The sequence below is a fragment of the Eurytemora carolleeae genome, unplaced genomic scaffold (assembly GCF_000591075.1).
Source record: "Eurytemora carolleeae unplaced genomic scaffold, Eaff_2.0 scaffold842, whole genome shotgun sequence".
Lineage (NCBI taxonomy): Eukaryota > Metazoa > Arthropoda > Copepoda > Calanoida > Temoridae > Eurytemora > Eurytemora carolleeae.
The window spans coordinates 117,816-141,630 of record NW_019396754.1 but is presented as its reverse complement, the minus strand read 5'-3'; the positions used below and the strand labels follow the sequence as shown (position 1 = coordinate 141,630).

The 23,815-nt window shown below is 31.3% G+C and overlaps 1 protein-coding gene across 2 annotated transcripts; it reads left to right on the top strand.

Annotated features, from left to right (window-relative positions):
• Window positions 1-3,841: 3,841 nt before the first annotated feature.
• On the top strand, window positions 3,842-10,575 carry LOC111708255 (calmodulin). Of its 2 annotated transcripts, XM_023481576.1 has the most exons (7): window positions 3,842-3,924; window positions 4,704-4,782; window positions 5,665-5,730; window positions 6,047-6,160; window positions 6,688-6,738; window positions 7,163-7,220; window positions 9,751-10,575. In XM_023481576.1, the coding sequence occupies exons 1-7, from the start codon at window positions 3,858-3,860 to the stop codon at window positions 9,991-9,993; spliced, it is 678 nt and encodes a 225-aa protein (XP_023337344.1). In that variant the 5' UTR covers window positions 3,842-3,857; the 3' UTR covers window positions 9,994-10,575. The 2 variants fall into 2 exon arrangements, with proteins under 2 accessions (XP_023337344.1, XP_023337345.1); XM_023481577.1 differs by lacking the exon at window positions 5,665-5,730.
• Window positions 10,576-23,815: the final 13,240 nt, after the last annotated feature.

Here is a 23,815-nt window from a genome sequence, read left to right as displayed (position 1 = left end):
ATAAAATTGTCAAGATATTTGTTTATATGTTTGTCAAGATATTTATTTATATATTTGTCGAGATATTTATTTATATATTTGTCAAGATATTTGTTTATATATTTGTCAAAATATATGTTTATATATTTGTCAAGATATTTTTTTATATATTTGTCAAGATATTTGTTAAGATATTTATCTAGATTCTTGTCNAAGAACTTTGGATTTTTTTGTTTATATATTTGTCAAGATATTTGTCTATATATTTGTCAAGATATTTGTTTATATATTTGTCAAGATATGTGTCTATATATTTGTCAAGATATTTTTCAAGATATTTGTCTTTATATTTGTCAAGATATTTGTTTAAATATTTGTCAATATATTTGTTTATAAATTTGTCTAAATATTTTTTTTATATATTTGTCAAGATATTTGTCAAGATATTTATCTAGATTCTTGTCTATATATTTGTCTATATATATGTCTTTATATTTGACTATATATTTGTTTATATATTTGTCTATATATTTGTCTAAATATTTGTATATATATTTGTCTATATATTTGACTATATATTTGTCTTTATATTTATCTATATATTTATCCAGATATTTATCTAGATATTTGTCTATATATTTGTCTAAATATTTGTAAATATATTTGTCTTTATATTTGTCTATATATTTGACTTTATATTTGTCTATATATTTGTCTATATATTTATCAAAATATTTGTCTATATATTTGTCTATATATTTGTCTAAATATTTGCCTATATATTTCTCTATATATTTCTCTATATTTGTCTATATATTTGTCTATATATTTCTCTATATATTTCTCTATATTTGTCTATATATTTGTCTATATATTTGTCCATATATTTGTCTATATATTTCTCTATACTTGTCTATATATTTGTCTATATATTTTAAAGATATTTGTCAAGACTTCTGTCAAGATTCTTGTCTGTATATTTTTCTAAATATCTGTCAAGATATTTTTTATATACTTTTCTATATATTTGTTTATATATTTTTTATATATGTTTATATATTTGTCTATATATTTGTCTAAATATTGTTTTATATATGTGTCCATACATTTTTCTTAATATCTATCAAGATATTTGTCTAAATATTTGTCAATATATTTGTTTATATATATGTCAATTTATTTGTCTACATATTTGTCCATATATTTGTCTAGATATTTGTCAAAATATTTGAAACGACATAAGACGGCATTTTTCATCTTGAAAGATGTAAATGTACAGAGATTTTTTAAAGATATTCCTATTATATAGATTAACTAGGTCTGTTGTGAACATTGGCTGTTCTTATGTCATTGAGTATTTGTGGTGTACATGAGTTCTGTAGAGAGAAATTTAAGTTAGTTTAGTCCTTCTCATGTCCTTCTTCAGTTCTCGTCAATGTGATATATTGCTCAGTGAAATATTGTTGTTCAAATAGTTCCATTCCCGGAATTATTTTATACTCTATTATGGAATCCATTAAAACACCAAACCACCCCGCTTATCATTGAAGTACACTTTGACCCCTAGAAGTATTAGTTCGCGGACTGTACAATTCTTGGTGATTTTGCTTACATAAGCTATCTATGTTTATTTATTTATCTATGGATATTTGTTTATATTTGTCAAGATATTTGTTTATATGTTTGTCTATATATTTGCCGATATATTTGTCTTTATATTTCTCGAGATATTTGTCAAGTTTGTCTTTATATTTGTCTATATATTTCTCAAGATATTTGTTTATATATTCGTTTATATTTTTGTCTAGATATTTGACTATATATTTATAACTATGTTTGTCTATATATTTGTCCACAAATTTATCAAGATATTTGTTGAGATATTTGTCTATATATTGGTCGAGATAAGAATAAGGCCAGAACTGTTGAATCTGTGTGTTGTTTATAGAGTTGTCTAGATATTTTGTTTAATTGAAGAACCGGTTTAAAATTCATGTTTACCTTATTCAATTTAGTTTATGATGATTTGGATTATTGAAAGCGATTTATTTGATTGGATTTGTTTTTATATTAGTTTAAGTTTATTGGCTCAGATTATACTTTATAGGGACTTTGGAGTTTAGTTTATTGGCTCAAGCTTATACTTTATAAGAACTTTGGAGTTTAGCTTATAGGCTCAGTTTATACTTTATAGGGTCTTAGGAGTTTAGTTTATTGGCTCAGTTTATACTTTATAGGGTCTTAGGAGTTTAGTTTATTGGCTCAGTTTATACTTTATAGGGACTTTGGAGTTTAGTTTATTGGCTCAGTTTATACTTTATAAGAACTTTGGAGTTTAGTTTATAGGCTCAGTTTATACTTTATATGGACTTTGGAGTTTAGTTTATTGGCTCAGTTTATACTTTATAAGGACTTTGGAGTTTAGTTTATAGGCTCATGGTTTATACTTCACAGGGACTTTGGAGTTTGTGCTCCTTGTCCTGATTGGACTCCACGGTGGTGTGTAATGCCCTAAAGGAAGTCTGGGGGTTCCACATTGGGTTCCTTCCAGGCCGCTATCTGCACGGTGGTGTGTAATACCCTGAAGGGAGTCTGGGGGTTCCATATTGGGTTCCCTTACAGCTTTAAAGAAAATAAGAATAAAATAAAAAAGCATTGGTCTTTTTAAGATTGATTCATGTTACATTGATTTTGTTCAGTCATGTTTTTTTAAAGATTTTATTTTGGTTAAGTTAAGGTTTAGTTTTTGGTTAGTCGAGGTTTAGCTCTGGCTTATGCAGGGCTACCTAAAAAGCATGAGACTTCAGAGACGACTTTACTAAATTAATATATGTCAGTTTCCTAATATTTAGGATTCATGCTTTACTGTTTATTTGTTTCTTTCTTTGACCAACAAGTAAAAAGGGAAGGGGACTTTAAACATATAACCCTGGAAATGTCATATTTAAAGATTTTTCCTTCTCATTCTTTTTGGTAAACCCTGTATATTTATATTGAATTCATGTTTATTGCAGAATTAATATTATGGTAGAGCTGGCTTTTTAGAAATTCTTCAAGTTTAGTTTTACTTTCGTCACTGCACCAGAAACTAGTTCAAAACAATTTCTAAAATCAGAAACATATTATTTTGCAAACCAGTAAACTAAACACAGTTTTATTCTCATTCCACGAAAAAAATGGAGGACGGAAAGTGAACTATTCCTACACTTTGTTCATTTTATTTTCGTTCAGGGGTTGTTCAACTTCACTTTGTCTGTTTGAACAGGGTTTGCTAAAAAATGTCTTTTTTTCTGAAAGAATATAAAAATAGATTTGAGGTTTATTACTTTAAACAATATCTTGGTTTATTACACCCATATAAAATGACTGGCGTTACTTAGAGCTTACCAAAGTTGTAATGCAAGGAAAGTTAATTGCAGTTGCGTATACTCTGCATACATATTGAAACCAGTTCTCTCTGGGCGGAATTTGTAAACAAAAATAGATGCATCAGTGTTCGTTTAGTATCCGAGGCGGCGAAAAGCATTAAATTTTGATAATTTTGATAATTCACATAATAGTTTACTAGAACCAGAATATTTCATTTATTTTTTATGTGAAAGATTACATTACCGTTCAGAGACAGTACACTGCAGTACAGAAGATATTTACACCTCCGAAATAACTTTCCTTGCATTATAACCTTGGAGCTTGCAACCTTTCGGAGTACGGCACTCAATTTGCGTACATTTTATTTGGGGTTTCCTAGTGTAGTTTTTGTACCTGCCCGTCTGGTGTACCAGGTGTGTAGTTGACCCAGTGCGTGTTATGCAACAAATGTAACCCCGCTGGAGCTATAATGTGGCCTCACCTTCATTATTTCAGACTGTTATTGAAATATGGCTCTGCGAGGATTTTCCAGTTTTGAGGCCATGTTTCGTCAACAAATGGCTAAAACAACTCCAAGTTGGTTCATTTTTAAAAAGATACCAAAGGAAATAGTTACTTGTCCAAACTTGATATCTTTGCAGTCTGTTTGATATTTCAATAAATTTTGCTACATCAAATTGTCAAAGTTTGAAATATCCAAGGTTTATAAATAGTCAAAGTTTGAAATATCCGAGGTTTATAAATAGTCAAAGTTTGAAATATCCAAGGTTTATGAATAGTCAAAGTTTGACAAATCCAAGGTTTATAAATAGTCAAAGTTTGAAATATCCAAGGTTTATGAATAGTCAAAGTTTGACAAATCCAAGGTTTATAAATAGTCAAAGTTTGACAAATCCAAGGTTTATAAATAGTCTAAGTTTGAAATATCCAAGGTTTACTCCATCAGGTAGCAAAAATATAAAGTCTTTAAAATAAAGCATAAAGGCGAGTGTTCACTTCCTTTAACATTTTCGACATAACTTCGGCAACAAAAAATTTAAAACCGATCAGTTCAACCGTTTTGACGTTTATTGGATACAAAAAAGCAAAGTACTGGGCTACCCACAAAGGATGAGACTTCAGAGACGACTGTACATAATTTATACTGTCTGTTTTCTAATATTTATGATTCCCTGCAATTTGTTTCTTTCTTTGCATAATCATTGCATAAGCAAAAAAAGATTATATTCTAATCAGAAGACTTAACCTGACCTTGGAATCGTCAGATTTGAAAGAGTTTCAGGTCGTCTTTACAGTCTCCTCCTGTGTGGGTAACTCTGTATATATATTTATAGAAAAATTAAAATTTTGTTTAGTTGATGTTCTGAAAACTAGAAAAGAAAAGGAGGGTCTTACATCTGAAGAAATAAAACAGTACAAATCAACTTTCAAGAGGTAGCAACTAATAAACATCGTAATTTTTTCAAATATTAAGGGTATAATAGATATAGAGGTTGATGTTGAAATATTTCAATTATTTTATATTTCTGCAAAAGTCTTTAAAACTTTACCATTGATCACAATATTTACATCAATATTTACCAGTCATAAATCAAGCAAAAAATATACACACAAAATGCGTTCTGGACAAATTACATATTCTTGGTAGATAAACTTGATTATTACCGTTAGCTCTGTAGGAACTGAGATTTTGCCACAAGCTCTGATTTTTTATCCATATCTTTTCACCCCGATGTCGTAGATCTTTGATATTTCAAACTAGAATTCTATCACGTCAAAAAGTCTCAGTTTGAAAGCATAAAACCACCAGGATTAGAAACTTTTCAGTTTGTGGCAAAAACTCTAAAATATTTAGATATTGAAAATGGAGTTTCAATTAACTCCAAGGAATGTTTAAAGGTTTTAACTCCAAGGAATGTTTAAAGGTTTTATGTTGATAATGGAGTTGCAATTAACTCCAAGGAATGTTTAAAGGTTTGATGTTGATAATGGAGGTTCAATTAACTCCAAGGAATGTTTAAAGGTTTGATGTTGATAATGGAGTTTCAATTAACTCCAAGGAATGTTTAAAGGTTTGATGTTGATAAGGGAGGTTCAATTAACTCCAAGGAATGTTTAAAGGTTTGATGTTGATACTGGAAGTTAATTAACTCCAAGGAATGTTTAAAGGTTTGATGTTGATACTGGAGGTTCAATTAACTCCAAGGTATGTTTAAAGTTTTTATGTTGATAATGGAGGTACAATTGACTCCAAAGTATGTTTAAAGGTTTGATGTTGATAATGGAGGTTCAATTGACTCCAAGGTATGTTTAAAGGTTTGATGTTGATAATGGAGGTTCAATTGACTCCGAGGAATTGGGTAACCTGGTGAGAGTTCTAGGGTGAGTCATCTTCAACCGAGATTAAGACAAGTTAATCCGATTTTAGATTTTAAGAAAAAGTTTTATTTGAATTTAACGATTTAACATAAAAGTGCGCCAATACAAGCTTTATAAGAAAGATTAATCACCAAAATCAAAATAAATCCGTAAATCACTTTATATATACAGACCCTACCATTGCAAATTTCAAATTTTCAGTTAGAAAACCATGAATATTATCATAATTTTAGCTCTAATAAAGGTTTAAATGACACCGTTGTGAATCAGGAATTTAACTCTTTGTTTTAAATGAGGAACAGTCTATTTACTTTTTGAGATTGAATCCTACCGAGGAGGAGGTTCGGCGTCTAACAGTAGAGATCGACGAGGACGGATCCGGAGAAATAGAATTCAATGAATTCTTGAAAATCATGAACTCAAAAATTCTCAGGTTAATATATTAGTACGAACCTAAATTGTTACCCGTTTACAAAGGAATTGAATCTTTGCCACAAACTCTAATTTAATAAAACTTTTTCAAACTATGAATTCTTGTTAGATCTAATAGTCCAGGTTGGAAATATCGAAGGGTTACACCATCAGGTTGTAAAGATAAAGGGATTAAAATATGGAGTTTGAGGCAAAATCTCGTTTTCTTTTTTAATTAATATTGGGGACAAAAGACACTTTAAAAAATTTAATAACTTATCACATTAAGATATTTTTTAATTGTTAATATAATTAAAGTGATCAGAGTAGGGTTGACCAAATCCTATATTTCTTTAGCCACGTCTTGTCTTTTGACATCCTAGAGACATTGTGATATTAATTTCATTATGCTCGTAATAATTAAACCTTCGAGAAAAAAGTGTGGAGTGTTTTTTCAACACCGTTTAGTCACTCAGGGTGTTGGTGCGTCTTGATTAGAAAAGTTTAAATTATAATTTCAAAATTTTATATTTGTATGTTTAATTCCAGGCAAATGCAGTCGATTGATGATAGAGAATCCAGACTTAGAACAGCATTCAGGTAAGGTATACGTATAGTGTTACCCACAAAGAAAGATACTGTAAAGACGACCTAAAACTCTGAAAATGTGACGATTCCAAGGTTAAATGAAGTATTCGGCCTGAGCTTATAGTAATCTAATGGCTTATATACTGATTTGGCAAAGAAAGAAACAAGTTTGCAGTTGCAGGGAGTCGTGAATATAAGGAAACAGATCTTATAACGTTCGTACAATCGTCTCTGTAGTCTCATTCTTTGTGAGTAACCCTGTATATGAACTATCCATACATATTCGATTTAAAAGAGATTAACATGGATATAACCAAGGTTATAATGCAAAGATTAAGTTATTTCAGTGTTCATGGGGGGAGGGGGCTGAGCCCCCATAGCCCCCCCCCCTCTCGAATACGCCTCTGACTACTTTATCTCTAGATATTTATTTCAGAATGATTGAGAATAGCGAGGGGAAACTCGAGAAATACGACATTGTTAGACTTCTTACGGTAAACAAAATACAGAAATATCACTGTAAAATACAGTAAAATGACTTACATTCATACCATACACTTACAGTGAGACACAAAACTATGGAATTCAAAGACGACTCTTAGACACTATTTTGTTGTTTTAAAAAGTCCAATAAATATAAAACACAGCAGTTGTGAAGTTTACACGCATTTACCAATTTTACATTATAAGTTGATTTTTAACTACCTGTAAAATAACTTGTGTTATAATAGCATCAAATACACAATAGATTGCTTAAATATAGTCTAGAAGTTGAGGGGAAAGGACTACAGCTCTAATGAGATATTACAGTCCAACAAAAAACAAGTTAATATATCAACTTAGAGCAAATACATATAATTTTTGGCTTTTTGGCCAATATGAAAAATACAATAGCAATATATTCTTATTCCATCCCTTGGGCCCTTTTCGCTCAAAAATGATGCGTTGCCCCTGAATTCTTTGTTTTAAATCTCCTCCCACTGCAGTACACAGCTTTGACGCATGAAATATAGCAGTTCCTGATCTATATATTTCTTGGTCTTGGTATTTCACAATTATACTTGCCTCATTGTGCCTAAGCACATATCTCAGTTTTACTTAATACTAGCTTGGGAAGCTTTGTCTGGAAATAAAGCTTTTCCGATAAAAGTCTACCTAATCAACCTAAAATTTTCCGATAAAAGTCTACCTAATCAACCTAAAATTTTCCGATAAAAGTCTACATAATCAACCTAAAATTTTCCGATAAAAGTCTACCTAATCAACCTAAAATTTTCCGATAAAGGTCTACCTNATATATATATATATATGTATATTTATATATATAAATGTATATATATATATATATATATTCTTTATAGAAATATTCACCTGTTTATTGCTTTTGTTCAAACGAATAACTAACATTTTCTCGACTATAGCTGTCTGGTTTCCGTTTTTTTAATAAAAACATTTTAACTTTAGAGGTATTTAAACGGTTTTAAAATTTTAAAGATTTACTAATGCAAATATTCTTTTGACTTTATAAATAAAGGTTGGGACATTTAAAATTGAGAATTTCAAATATTTCTGTATTTTCATGAAATATTTATCTGATTAATGTTGACGACATCGTAGTGTTTGATTTTGATATTTTTTCATGATTTTCTTGCAGTAGAAATGCGAAGAGTAACGCCAATTGAAAATAATCAGTTTTCAAAATGATCAACATTCTAATCTAATTCATACTTGATCGACCAAAAGCTTTAAAGATAAAGCAGACACTCATTAGAACTAGCCGGTGCAACAAGGTTCACACGTTCAGACTTTAGGTTGAATTTACTTTTACTGAAGGAGGTGCGTGCTACGGACCCTATATGAGTCTCTGAGCTGAAACCACTTGAACTAAAAGTCTGGGCTAAAAATTATGTTTTCCAACAAAATAAAATATGAGAATACTGTAAAAAAGTATTGTGTCTACTGAAGTAAAATAAATTCTGTCATCCGATAGATCTTCTGTAGTTAGTACATTAGACTTTACTCTCAGGGGAAATCAAGTAATTGTCTAGAATTCATCTCACTTTACTCTTCTACACTTTCAAACTATAGTTTAGAATTCACTTTACTCTTTTACACTTTCAAACTATATTCAACTTTAATCTAGTTACAGTTTAGAATTCACTTTGCTCTTCTACACTTTCAAACTATATTCAACTTTAATCTAGTAATAGTTTAGAATTCACTTTGCTCTTCTACACTTTCAACTATATTCAACTTTAATCTAGTAATAGTTTAGAATTAACTTTACTCTTCTACACTTTCAAACTATATTCAACTTTAATCAAGTAATAGTTTAGAATTCACTTTACTCTTATACACTTTCAAACTATATTCAACTTTAATCTAGTAATAGTTTAGAATTAACTTTACTCTTTTACACTTTCAAACTATATTCAACTTTAATCTAGTAATAGTTTAGAATTAACTTTACTCTTCTACACTTTCAAACTATATTCAACTTTAATCTAGTAATAGTTTAGAATTCACTTTACTCTTCTACACTTTCAAACTATATTCAACTTTAATCTAGTAATAGTTTAGAATTAACTTTGCTCTTCTACACTTTCAAACTATATTCAACTTTAATCTAGTAATAGTTTAGAATTAACTTTACTCTTTTACACTTTCAAACTTTTTAGAATTTAATATGAAATACTTTTAACGTTTGAAAAGACTTGCTTTGGAACTAAGGTTTTCTTAGAAATGTTTACAAGTCGTCCAACTCAACTAAGAAATTTGAAACAAATAAAAACATTCCACTAAACAGGGAACCCAGCGTTGGCTGGCAACTAAAAGTTCTCCATAAAACAAAACCCACTCAACTTTTCTAAACTGCAAGATAAGTACAATCCCGTGGTTTCAACGAGTTTCCTAATCAAAATTGAACACAAATCGGTTATAGGCCTGGGTTCAACAACTATGATCATTTATATAAATAAAAAATGTAAGTAGAGATAAGCTGTTTCTATATATAATCTTATTTAGACGAAAGGAGAGATGAGGATGAGCAATGATGAAGTTGAGGAAATGATTTCTAAAGTTACAGAAGACAGGAATAATCTTGATAAAGTTACAGAAGACAGGAATAATCTTAATAAAGTTACAGAAGACAGGAATAATCTTTGTAAAGTTATAGAAGACAAGAATAATCTTAAAATAAAGTTACAGAAGACAGGAATAATCTTGATAAAGTTACAGAAGACAGGAATAATCTTGGTAAAGTTATAGAAGACAGGAACAATCTTGATAAAGTTACAGAAGACAGGAATAATCTTGATAAAGTTACAGAAGACAGGAATAATCTTGGTAAAGTTATAGAAGACAAGAATAATCTTAAAATAAAGTTACAGAAGACAGGAATGGTCTTGAAATAAAGTTACAGAAGACAAAATAATCTTAAAATAAAGTTACAGAGGACAGAAATGATATATAAATAGACATCATACATGAACAGTCATCATTGCATGTACATTACAATGTACATTGTACAATGTACATATGCGTTTGAATTTTATGGAGCTAATCTGTTTGTTTTTTCAAGATTATGAATTATGTTTAGCAAAGGAATGTTTAGAAAAGAAGAATTCATCACAGTTCTTACGTCATGATAGAATTTAGATTAAAAACAGTTTTTTTAACTAATGTTAATTAGCTCTCTCAATCTGAAGCTTACCATTGTAAATATAAACCAATTATAAAATTCTTTATAATTCGTCTTGTTTTTACAACAATATTAATCCTTTCTTTCACAGAATATCTTGAAATTACTTTTATTTTGAATTCATGTTAATTTCTAATTAATATTACTATTACATATTAGTCTATTAATCCATTTTAAAGCAAAATCTTGATTTATTGTTAAGAAAAATACAAGAGTAAATTTAAATTTTTCACTTTATTAAATTTTTTTTACTTGCAATATTAAATTTTTTAAAAAGTTGTTTACAGAATATTTTTGAGCTTATAAATTAATTTTTGTCCAAAGCTGTATTTGAATTTTTTTAGTTTCTTGTATTGTCTTAAAGTGAATAATAAAGTAAATCTTTAATTCTTCCAATGATATTATTTTTGGTTTGGAATTAATGTGTTTAAAACCAATTTCTAAATAAAGGAAGGAGAAAATTATGTCTTCTATTTAGAAAACAGCATTGTGAGCCGAACAAAAAGGAATATTACTCGAAAGAGGGAAATAAGGCGAATTGGCTAGGGAAACACTCTTTTCTTCATGCACACATAGACGATAACTTCTTCTTGAAAAATGTATATGTCAGTAACGAGGTTTCCTACAAAATACAAATTGTTATTGGCGTACATGCATGTAAATAATAAATATTAGACTAGTTGGGTGTAATTGAATACATGAATATTGTTGTAAACTAACAATTGGTTAATGAAATATGTATCATTGAGAATTGAACAAAGGCTTAAAGGTCCTGCTGTGAATCGGCAATAAAGGTTTAAAAGGTACCGTTGTGAATCGGCAAATAAAGGTTTAAAAGATATTGTTGTGAATTAAATATACGGAACTTACAATCTAGAAAACTGTGGCACGGCGAAAAGTTGTTTGAACTGAAGTCTAAAGCAATTTAATTCTTCTGAAATAAATATTTATCTGGTTAAAGTAATTTCACTGTTTATTTGTAAATGATTCACTGAAAATTATGTTTAAATTGGTTCTTTTAATGCACTTTAAGTTTTATTAGCTCCATTAGGTTTTTGTTTATATTTACGCGGAAGCCTTGGAAATGTTTGGTTTGGAAAGTGGACGGAGGGTTCAACGGAGGTACAGATTGTCAGAGACGACCTTACAACAGAGTAATTTTAGGGGTATGGTTCACAAGCATTTTTGTTCTCAAAAGGAATTAATTTCTTGCCACAAACTCTGATTTATTCATTTGATTTTTTAATTCCTAAATCTTTGCAACCTGGTGTCGTAGACCTTTAATATTTCAAACTATTCATTCTGATAGATAAAATATTTAAAGTTAGAAATAGCAAAGGTTTACATCATCAGGTTGCAAAGATAAAGGGATTATAAAATTTATTGTAAAAATAATACACTTCGAAAAATGTAATGGCGCAGAATTTCATTACACTGTACATTCTTGAAATCAGCTCTGGATTGTTTAGCGAACTGACCCATCCGTGACCCCAATGAAACCCTTTTTCTTTTTATAAGAAATTTTTACTTTTTTCGTTTTAACAAGCTTTTATTTTCAACTTTCAGTCTTCTCGGGTTTAATTATCTAAAATGGCCATCCTATGGATTCTTGATTATTTCAGTTTAAATAAAATTAACATTTTGAGCCTGTTTTCAAATATGGGTTTTCCTGATGTGAATAATAAATAGAAAAAAAATAAAAAAATGAAAAAAGCTAAAGTAAAATTATCAATCAAAAATTTAATAAAAAAATCTAAAAAAATATTTTATAAAAAATCCATGTTAAATGTATTTGTAAATGTAAAGTTGCAAATTTTTTTAAAATGTTAATTAAAATGATTAGGAGAATGTTAATTGCCATTTAACTTCCTTTTTGTGATTTTAGCACGAGCTTAGTTCCTCCGATTTGATTTCGAACTATATTTATATATTTTCAGCTTAGTATCAAATACCCATCCTTGTTTGCTAAGTTCAACTCCTCTGTATTTTGTATTTAATCTTCTCTTGTTGCCCTAACCCCAACCAAACTCTAGTATTGAGTAAACTTGACTCAACTTCTCTTATATCCTCTCAATCCAATAGTGTTTCACAGTGGACTAGGGTTAATTTGAATTCGAACTGACCCGACCCCTTGTACCGGCCTTGGAGATGCACAGCATGTACCGGACCGGCCCCTTGTACCGGCCTTGGAGATGCACAGCATGTACTGGCCCGACCCCTTGTACCGGCCTTGGAGATCCACAGCATGTACCAGCCCGACCCTTGTACCGGCACTGGAGATGCACAGCATGTACCGGTCCGACCCCTTATACCGGCCTTGGAGATGCACAGCATGTACCGGCCCAACCCCTTGTACCGGCCTTGGAGATGCACAGCATGTACTGGCCCAACCCCTTGTACCGGCCTTGGAGATGCACAGCTTGTACCGGCCCGACCCTATCCTATGCCGGCTCGTTTTCAACTTTGATGGCGCAGCAAGACTTTTTACAGTACCTGGCCTATCATAGGCCCAAGGTTGTAATGCAAGGAAAGTTAATCAGTGTTCGTTTAGTATCAGAGAAGGTTAAAAGCATTAAATTTTGATAATTTTGATCATTCACAAAATAGTTCCCGATGAACAGATTATTTCATTGATTTTTTATGTGAAAGATGGATCTCATGTCAGGCTTCCCCATCCGTCTTGTGTTTACATTACCGCCCAGAGACAGTACACTGCAGTACAAAAAATGCGTACACCTCTGAAATAACTTTCCTTGCATTATAACCATAGAGAATAGAGAGAGGAATTAAAAGAATCTCTCGGTATAAATTTGTTCAGCTCCTTTAAGCCTGAAAGGGAGTTCAAAGTGTACAAATCATGTAAATGTTCACAAATTATGCAGTGAATGCAGTAGAGTACATTAATACAGTATGTTCCCTAGACTACCCATTTCAATTTCGAATTTTTTAAACTGTTAAATAAACTTTATAATGAATTAGGTGAATAAAAACATCATTTGATTTATAGTTATAACGGAAAATCATCGTTTGTAAAGTGGAAGGCATAGAGTCTATGTGAAATGATCATTGGTCAATTATGAAACCAGCCTATTTCATAATTTGGTTTTCTTTTAACAATAATTTTAGATTTTCTATAAAATGATATTCCAGGGCCCAACAGATTATATAGCATAAATATGTGAAGTACACCTGCAGTATGGAAACAGTACAACAAAATGGCCGTTTTACACTCTTTTCTAGTAAATTCCTCTCTATATATTCTATTCTATTCTCTATGATTATAACCTTGCATAGTCCTATTTTACCTATCCCAGTAGCTAGCTTAGTTATTGTATTTTACAGTCTACACTCTACACTAGGCAAGTAGATCCAAACTTCAATGAAAAGTTGCATCAATTTTCAAAAATAAATTGACTTTAAAGTGTCGAAACGCCTTGGCTTTTGAAATTAGCTCACTCAATTTTCTTTGCAGCCCAATGTATGCTCATTTCAGAACTTTAAAGAATTTGCTTTTAGCTTTAGTTTTAAAGAAGTAATTGGCAAAATTCTAATAGATTTGTGGGTGAGAGGTTACAACCTTTGGATCACTGTGTAGGGTTTAGTCCAGACTAATCCTAACACTTTCCTATCGTCAATAAACAGAAATGCTTCTCTCCATTTATATTTTTCTTGCATTTTCTGTTGAAAAAACGCTGGCAAAATATTTTTGCGCCTATTTTCAAATTCAAAGAAAATTAACTTCACTAAAATAATGATTCAGTTCTATGATGTACGATTTAACACTGTATGTTGGGAGAAAAGGTTAGAAATAAATAAAAAAAAAAGTAAAAATGACCACCCAGTATGATTAGTTCATTATTTTTTTTTGTTCTTTTAACTTTGTTTGAAGGTTACCCTTTCATCTAAGTCTGGACCTAAGAGAGAAATTAAAATTAAAATATTTTACTGAGGAATTTTAATTAATTTTGAACAGAAGAATTATGATTGATGTAAAAGTAAAATTAAATCAACAAAAAGATAAAAGAGATATAAAACTCAATTAAAATTATAATTTTCCAACAATTGATTTTAAAATCTAGTAAAAATAAAGTATGTAAATGGTAGGGTTATAGTAGGTTTATGGTAGGTTTATGGTAGGTTTATGGTAGGTATATGGTAGATATATGATAGGTTTTGTAGGTTTATGGTAGGTATATTGTAGGTGTATATATTGTATATTTAAACAAAAAGGAATTGAGTTTTTGCCGCAACCTCAAATTTTCTAATTTCTATATCTCTGCAACCAGTGGGTATAAACCTTTGATATTTCAAACTTAGGTTATTTGATCTTACAGAATTAATAGTTTGAAATATCTAAGGTCTACGACATTGGGTGGCCAAGATATAGGGATAAGAATATTTGAGTTTGTGGCAAAAACTCAGTTCCTTTACATTTTTCTAAATAATAAAAAAGTGGTTTTACCCTCCTCATTATTTATTTACTATTAAATACAAAAAGATTGATATATAAATGAAAGCCAGGTTGAGCTCTCGTCTCCCTCAGAATATATATATTTCCGTCCGTCATCAAAGATTTAGATTCTTAATATAGGATTTTATCATAGATACACATTCAGAATACAGAATCTGTATCAAACATTCATATTCAGAAATTGGGATCCAAGATCTGAGTTTAAGCCTAGATTCAGAACATAGGATTCAGGATCTGAATTCTAGATCCAGATTCAAAATATTGGATCCAGGTTCTGAAATCATGATTTTGATCGGAAATCAAAAATCAGAACTCTAGTTTCAGGATCAGGATCAGAACTCTAGAATCAGGATCAGAACTCTAGGATCAGGATCAGAACTCTAGGATCAGGATCAGAACTCTAGGACCAGGATCAGAACTCTAGGACCAGGATCAGAACTGTAGATATCAATATGATATCCAACATTGACTGAGGAAGAGGATTTCTTCATTTTTTCTTCCATTGAGATGATTTATTTGACGAAATCGTACAAATATCCGTCAAATCTCTGAAAAGTATTTTTCTTTATTAATATTTTCAATAAAATTTTTATTGATCTTCTTCCGGAAATTTCAAATATTAATTCTTCACAAAAAGTTGAGTCTAGCTGATAAAAATGTTTGTATCAAGTTTCTACCTTTTGTTTAGCAGAGAGTTCAAGTTGTCTAGCCAGCTTCTCAAGCTTCATTACATAGCACAAACCAGAGCATGGTTCATCCTCACCGTTCTCTACGAGAAAATAAAATATCAACATTTTAAATAAGGGACTGAATTTAAAGTATCGAAGAGAGGTTGCTAAACTACCTAACGCCGGTTCAACTACTTCTTTTATGCTCACTGGCTCACCTGATTAAAAAAAATCAATTTTGTAAAACTTTATGGAAAATATTGGAAAACAAATTCAGAACAAGATATTTCAATGGTTTCAAAAACGATGTTCTCGTCATAAATGTAACCAGAGATCCGAATTTATGAACGAGAGAGAAGTAGTTAAACTTTTGCCGCCGAGAGGTGGTTCAATTTGATCCTGGCGGCACGAGAAAACTAGTTAGGCTACCCGTTTTTACTTCAACTTCTTTTCACTCCAGATTAATGAATACACATAACAAACACAAAAAAATAAAAGGATTCACATAAGTTCACAATATCCTTTTCTATTTTGTTTATCAAATGTGCATTTTGCTTTTGAATACTGTTTTCAAACAAGAAAATCACTAACTAAAAATTACAAACAAAAAGGTTCGAAAATTTTTATTTTTTTTGTATTTTGACAAGTAGCTCTCTTTGGATAGAAGATTAGTTTTTTTGTCGTTATGTTTAATTGTCAGTTTTTGAAAACTTCTTAGTATCATATGAAAGGTAAAGCATAATAATAGGTTTTAGTCTCTGTATATATGAATACATATTTATATGGAATATAAGCTTAATATTACCATAGTGATTATAAGAATGAAAACTAATCATATTGCGAGCTTCTATTTAGTGCTTAGTATAATCCCCATAAAGGAGAATTGTCTGTTAATTAGATTTCCAGATCTTCTTATACAACCATTCGACGCTTCATTTTCTTGCGCTTATTCTGACTGTGAGATGGATTTCAGAATGAATTTTCTCGAACATCTTGAAACTTTTTTAAAAGATTAACATAAATCAAAACTATCTTATATTAATGTCTTAGGTCGGGTAACCTGTGATCCAGGAGTGTATCGGGAATCAAGGATTTATTCATAACAAAATATAAAAAACTAGGCTTTTATTGCTGATTTTCAAGCCAAATTTCATCGTACTTAAAAAAACGATCATTTAGCCTTCACAAACCTCCCTAGACTTAAGAGTTACCACAAAAAATTGGACTCGATCGATTCAGACTTTTATTGGATACACAACCAAACAAACCCAAATATATACAACGGGTGAGTCAAACAAGTGTGATGAGCGGCGGCTGGTGCAAAATTGTACCTTTTTGATGTAAATCTCCTTTATGGTAGTTTTTCATTATTTTTAAGACTTTTTTTTGGTACTCCAATGGCCCAAAAAAATCCGCTGAACTTTTTTTCTCTTAAAATCAAAAATTTCAGAAAGCAAAAATGTGTGTATTTATTATTTCTATCAAATTTTTAAAATTTTTAAATATTGGTTCAAAAACTTGGAAGATATTAAAAAAATGCACAATTAACTGGTTGAATTAATTTAAAATGCCCTCCATTGTTTCGGACACACTTTGTCACTCTAATACTCAGGTCCATTATAGCTCGTAGAACCATAACAGGGTCCACAGCTAGTATTTCGCTTTGTATATTTGGTCATACTAAAAATACGCTACACTATAAAAACGCTACACTAAAAAAACGCTACACTAAAAATACGCTACACTAAAAAAACGCTACACTAAAAAACGCTACATAGGCTATATTTGCTTCATTGAAAAACAACATTTCCTAAAAGTTAAGACCAGAACTGAAAATTGCGAATTTTCATGTTACAATTTTGCGAATTTTCTGCGATTCCGTGATTCAATATTCATAAAATTTTGGAATTTAATAAAAATAATATTTATCACATTTTTGTTGTTCTGAACTTTTGATTTTGAGAGAAAAAAAGTTTTAATTTCCAACAATTTGGCTTTATTTAAATTGATTTGTCGAAGAGTTTTATTTCGAATTCCTGGTAGTTTTAAGAGATTCTTAGGAGGATAGTTTTGTGAATTATGTAAAAAAAAAGAAACTTAAAGAAATGACACGATGAAAAGGATGGGAAGAATGTTGAAGGAATTATGGGAAGATTGTTAATTAAAGGATGGGAAGAATGTTAAAGAAAGGATGGGAGGATGGCAAGAATGTAGAGGGAAGGATGTAATGAAGTTTAAAGGAAGGATGGGAGGAATGTAGAGGGAAGGATGTAATGAAGTTTAAAGGAAGGACGGGAGGAATGTAGAGGGAAGGATATAATGAAGTTTAAAGGAAGGATGGGAAGAATGTAGAGGGAAGGATGTAATGAAGTTTAAAGGAAGGATGGGAAGAATGTAGAAGGAAGGATGTAATGAAGTTAAAAGGAAGGATGGGAAGAATGTAGAGGGAAGGATGTAATGAAGTTTAAAGAAAGGATGAGAAGAATGTAGAGGGAAGGATGTAATGAAGTTTAAAGGAAGGATGGGAAGAATGTAGAGGGAAGGATGTAATGAAGTTTAAAGGAAGATGGGAAGAATGTAGAGGGAAGGATGTAATGAAGTTTAAAGAAAGGATGAGAAGAATGTAGAGGGAAGGATGTAATGAAGTTTAAAGGAAGGATGGGAAGAATGTAGAGGGAAGGATGTAATGAAGTTTAAAGGAAGATTTGATCCAAATTCTATAATTTATCATTCTTCAGACAGAACAGTTTCCTTTTTACCACAAAATCGAACATTTTAAACTTAAAACATATTGGATAAAAAGTGTTGTTTTTAATATAGCAGATCTTTCATAGAATTTACATATTGATTCAAGATTTTTATTAGACCAGATCTTATAAAACATAAGAAATAAGAAAAAATAAGAAACGAAATTAATTATATTTCATAAAGATTACTTTCTAACAAAATATTCCCCCCCCAAAAAAAAAGAAAATTAAAATTAAAAACACTAATATTAAAACAAGAAAGAAGTTCGTAAAAATATCAAAATTTCTCTAAAAATATTTATTGAGAATGTTTTATTAGAAATAATGAAAATATTTTTATTCTCAAGAAATTAAATGTTTTAATGAAAATCTATCCACTTTTTAAAAACATTCAATCAATCTCTGTTTCTTTTTATCAATTTTATTGCTATCACTCTCAACAAATCAAGTAATATGTTTGTTTTAAAATTAACCCTTGAATTAAACTTAATTTTAACTCGTTACTTTTTATTCTTCTTACAAAAAAAAAATTATTTTCCGGATCCTTTTTTTTCTCTTCTCTATATAATAAAGCTCTTCACATATATAATGTTTGCTTTAGCTGGCCAAACGGCAGAACCAATTGACTGAAATTTGTTGAGGGAACCTAAGGGTACCCAGGGGTTACATAGGCTTGAAACTTTTGAAATTCCCCTGGCAACGCTGTGCACTTCAGATAAAATCATATTTTAATACTCAGCGCGGGTAAACGGCATTAGTAACATTACCAGCTAGTTTAATATTAACTCTTTCATACACATTACACTTACATCATTCCTCGTTCTCCACATAATCTCTCAAATAAGTTTTAAGTATTACTTTCTTCAATAGTTTAATATCCCCCCCCCTCACTACTCATATTTAAAAAATTTTGTTTAAATTGTTGTTATGGCTAAAAATATTTAACTTTAAAACTTAATCTGTTATAGATGTCACGGGGCAGCCGTAGTACATTTGAATTTCCGAGCCGGGTCAACCTTTCTGGTCCCAGTTTATAACTGTATCGCCCGGACATTGGGTAAATAAAGCAGTCAATCAATAGGACTAGCCGTTGCAACAAGGTTGACACGGTCAGACTTTAGGTTGAAATTACTTTTACTGAATGGTCAGAGATGTGTGCTGTGTACCTGTATTTGCGTACATCTGAAGCTGAGCCCAGGACGGATCCGATCTTGAAACCCTGCTCCGGGGTCCTTGATAGAATGACCGGCCGGAGATTACTCCGGCAAGGTGGAGAATAACAACGCTTAAGATCAGTAGCTGAACAATAATTGTTTGAGTTAAAGGGACTGTGAGTGTAATTTTAAGTGACCTTCTCTGCAAAAATGGCAATGCCCGATTTACAACAATACCCTTTAAAGCTTTGTCTGAGTGAATTATACATCAAAGTTTATAACTGGGAAAATTATTATTTTCAATCATAGATTCTCGACAAAAAAAGGAAAAAGATAGAAATTATCAGATCTAAAAACCTTTCAAACCAGGAAAACGACAGTATCAGCTTCACAGTATTGATCAGATTATGGTTTCAAGGGTATCGTTGTGAATCAGGTATTGTCATGGTTGCATGAAGGGTCACTTTTAATGCACTATAGTTTCAGTAGAAGTAAATATTTTCATTTACTGATAGATTGAAGGATTCATAACTATAATTGGATAATGAGATAGATAGAAAGATAAATGTTTCCGCCATACTATTCCTATTGGTTCAGAGTAGACAACAAACACGTGACTGCACCCTGATTGGATCAGGCGCTAATGGAATCGGCATACAGGAGTGAATAAAGCTCAAAGTCCTTTTCAAGGTCAATTTTCAATCTTGAAGAGCTTAACCACCATCTGAGATCTCAAGATTTGAATATTTTCCTTTCTTTTTAGTTTTAACGTTTATCTGGTAGATAAACATAGACAAACCACAGAGATCAAAAGGGTTGAAAGCTTTATCGGAAAAATATATTCGAATTTTGTCGGTTAATTCTTTAAAACTAAAGCTTAAAACTTTATACTTCTAAAATGTGCATGTCCCGGGATACAAAAAAGTATATACGAGTTAATGACGTAAAATCAAAGGCTAAGGCGTGGCCACAATTCAAAATCTACTCAGTCTTCATATTTCTATCTGTTAAAGGGAGTGTTAGCGAAAAACTAAAGGGGGTATCGGCTACTAATCTTACTTCTATCTGTTTCGTTTATAAGGAGAAAATTGTTAAAAACGACTCATGCTAAAGAGCGACGTGTCCATACAAATTCGAAAAGTTGTAACATTCAACTCGGATCGTAAAATAATGAATTTAATTCCAAACAAATCATTCAGATATTACAAACAATATTCATCGATCTTTTTTCGACGCATTCGTAAATAGATAATATTTCATAATATATTTGATTTTGTGTTTTAAATTATATTTCACTTGCGCTGGATTTTCGAACATTCCTTATCAAAAATTCTCGAAACAGGAATAAATGTTTTCAAAAGTAACTCTCAGATAATAAAGAAATTAAAAATATTTTGAAATATCAACTATATGCAAATGCATCGACAAAATTATCGATGATTATAAGTTGTAATATCTGAATGATTTGTTTGGAATTGAATTGATTTGTTTACGATCCGAGTTGAATGTTACAACTTTCCGAATTTGTATGGACGCAACGTTCTTTAGCATAAGTCGTTTTTAACAATTTTCTCCTTATAGACGCAACAGATAGAAGTAAGATTAGAAGCGATCAAAAGCGCTTATTTTTTGTCATAAGCCAATACCCTCTTTTATTTTTCGCGAACTCACCCTTTAATTTGTCATTTTGTCTCAATAAAAACAAGAAAACTGTGACCGAATTTAATGAATTTAAGCCGCGTCTTAAATCCGCCAAAAACCGGTTTCAATCGAGCGCCGGCTTAAATCTTGAAACATTGAATACTATTTTAAGTGAAACCAAGCATATTTGAGCGGTGGCTTAAATTTAAACTGTCGCTCAAATTCTTTAAATTCGGTCTCTGGAGAACTAAGAAAAAACTTATTTTCTGATGTTCGCAAAGCAATAAGCATAATAGTATAGTATATACTCTAACATCATTTTGTTGAATTCCGTGGGTTTACCTAGGTCCCCAATCAAAATTTGAGGCAAATCAGTACAACAGGGGTTCCTGAGTTATTATCGGACAAACAAACATAGATGATATATATATATATATATATAGATGATATATTAACAAGTTTGGAAAAGATTTTACCTTCATCTTTGAATTGAGTAGTTTGAACTTCTGAGAAACTGTAATGAAGGTTTATATCTAACTTTTAAAATGTTCTCATTAAACTAGTTGTCATCTGTTTGAGGAACAAAACTTTTTTGTCGTTGGGGGACTTAGGACTTAATTTCATTTTAGACCTTCAAAAACAGTTAAGATCGCAATTTTGGAAAAGTGAAAATATTTTTTGAATATCTGTATCACAAAACCAGTTATTAAAATTTCCAAAATTACAATTGATTCAATGGTTAATTATTTCATAAACCATTATACTTTTTCATTTGTAAAAAATGAAAGAGTTGATAAAATTTTATGTCGTCTTCTTTCAGCTTTCCTGTAGTTCTAGTTCCGTGGAGTAAAGATGAGAGAGTGAGAATTTGAGTGAGAACTCACGGGTTTATCTGATCCCCGGGTTCCGGGTCCCGAGGCTCAAATTATAGAATAAATATACCTCGCACACTCAACATTCATATTCTTTACCTTCGATTCCATTAACTTCTCTACCCTTTCCCTTCCCTTTCCCTACACTTCTCTACCCTTTCCCTTCCCTTTCCCTACACTTCTCACCCTTTCCCTTCCCTTTCCCTACACTTCTCTTCCCTTTCCCTTCCCTTTCCCTACACTTCTCTAACCTTTCCCTACCCTTTCCCTACACTTCCCTTTCACTTCTCCACCCTTTACTTTCACTTCTCTACCCTTTCCCTTCACTTCTCTACCCTTTCCTTTTACTTCTCTATACCTTTCACTTCTCTACCCTTTCCATTTACTTCTTTACCCTTTCCTTTACTTCTCTACCTCTTTCTTTACTTCTCTACCCACTGCGATTTAATGGTCTCACGCTCTCAAGCTTAAATTGTTGAGAATTTTGCCAATTACTTCTAAAAAACCAAAGCTAACGACAAGTGCTTTACAATTCTAAATGTACATGTAAAGGGCTACAGAAAAGCATAAGTGAGTTAGAGCGGTAAAATCTAAGCTTAGGGCGTTGCGACACTTCAAAGTCAACCCTGTCTTAAAAATTGATGAGACTGTTTATAAGCAGGCTAAAACTATGTGTACCCTTTCCATTTACTTCTCTACCCTTTCCTTTCACTTCTCTACCCTTTCCATTTACTTCTCTACCCTTTCCTTTCACTTCTCTACTCTTTCCATTTACTTCTCTACTCTTTCCTTTCACTTCTCTACCCTTTCATTCACTTCTCTACCCTTTCCATTTACTTCTCTACTTTTTCCTTTCACTTCTCCACTCTTTCCTTCACTTCTCTACCCTTTCTTTTTACTTCTCTACCCTATCCTTTACCTTCTCTACCCTTCTCCTTCACTTCTCTTCCCTTTCCTTCTCTTCTCTACCTTTTTCCTTCACTTCTCTACCTTTTCCTTCCCTTCTCTACCCTTCTCTTTACTTCTCTATCTTTTCCTTCACCTTTCTTACACTTTACCTTCACTTCTCTACCCTTCCCTTTCACTTCTCCACCCTTTCCCTTCACTGCTTTACCATTTTCCGTCACTTCTCTACCCTTTCCTTTCACTTCTCACCCCCTCTCCCTCACAAATAATAAGTTTGCTAATGCCCAGAAATTAGTTCTGATCCTAAAAACATTTAATAACTTCTCAATCTATTCTAGAATATTAAACACAGTTCTTAAAATATCCAGGATTATATAGTGTAATGATTGACACTATTCTATCGATTACGATTACAGACATAAATCTTCGAGGTTGGTTGATCTTTCATTTTTTTCTTTTCATTTCCACATTTTTTCTCTTCAGTGTACTGTACAGTCTGTACTGCCTCAAATTTTAATTGGGGAGCTCGGAAGAACCACGGGAATGTTCCTAGTATGGTTTTAAGATTCTAAGTTGAGTGGGTTTATACATAAAAACAGCAGATCGTAATTTATGACCAAACGCGGGTAAACGGTGGAAGTAACTATGAGTACGCTGGGCAACGCTAGCTTATTTATTGTATTTGCAATAATTCTGTAGTATTTGTGTGTGTAGTGTAAAATTTATTATTATAGTGCTGTATTTAATCAAATCAACTGGTTTAGGGGGGTGGTTGGAGGGATAATGGTTATATTACAGTGAGACCCATTATGGCGCAGAATTGGAAGACGACTGTCAGACTTAAATAGTCGAATGAACATGAGAAACATTAATCGTGGAATATTTCCTAAATATGATTGTTTTTTCTCTGGGATGTACTGTTTGAAGAAA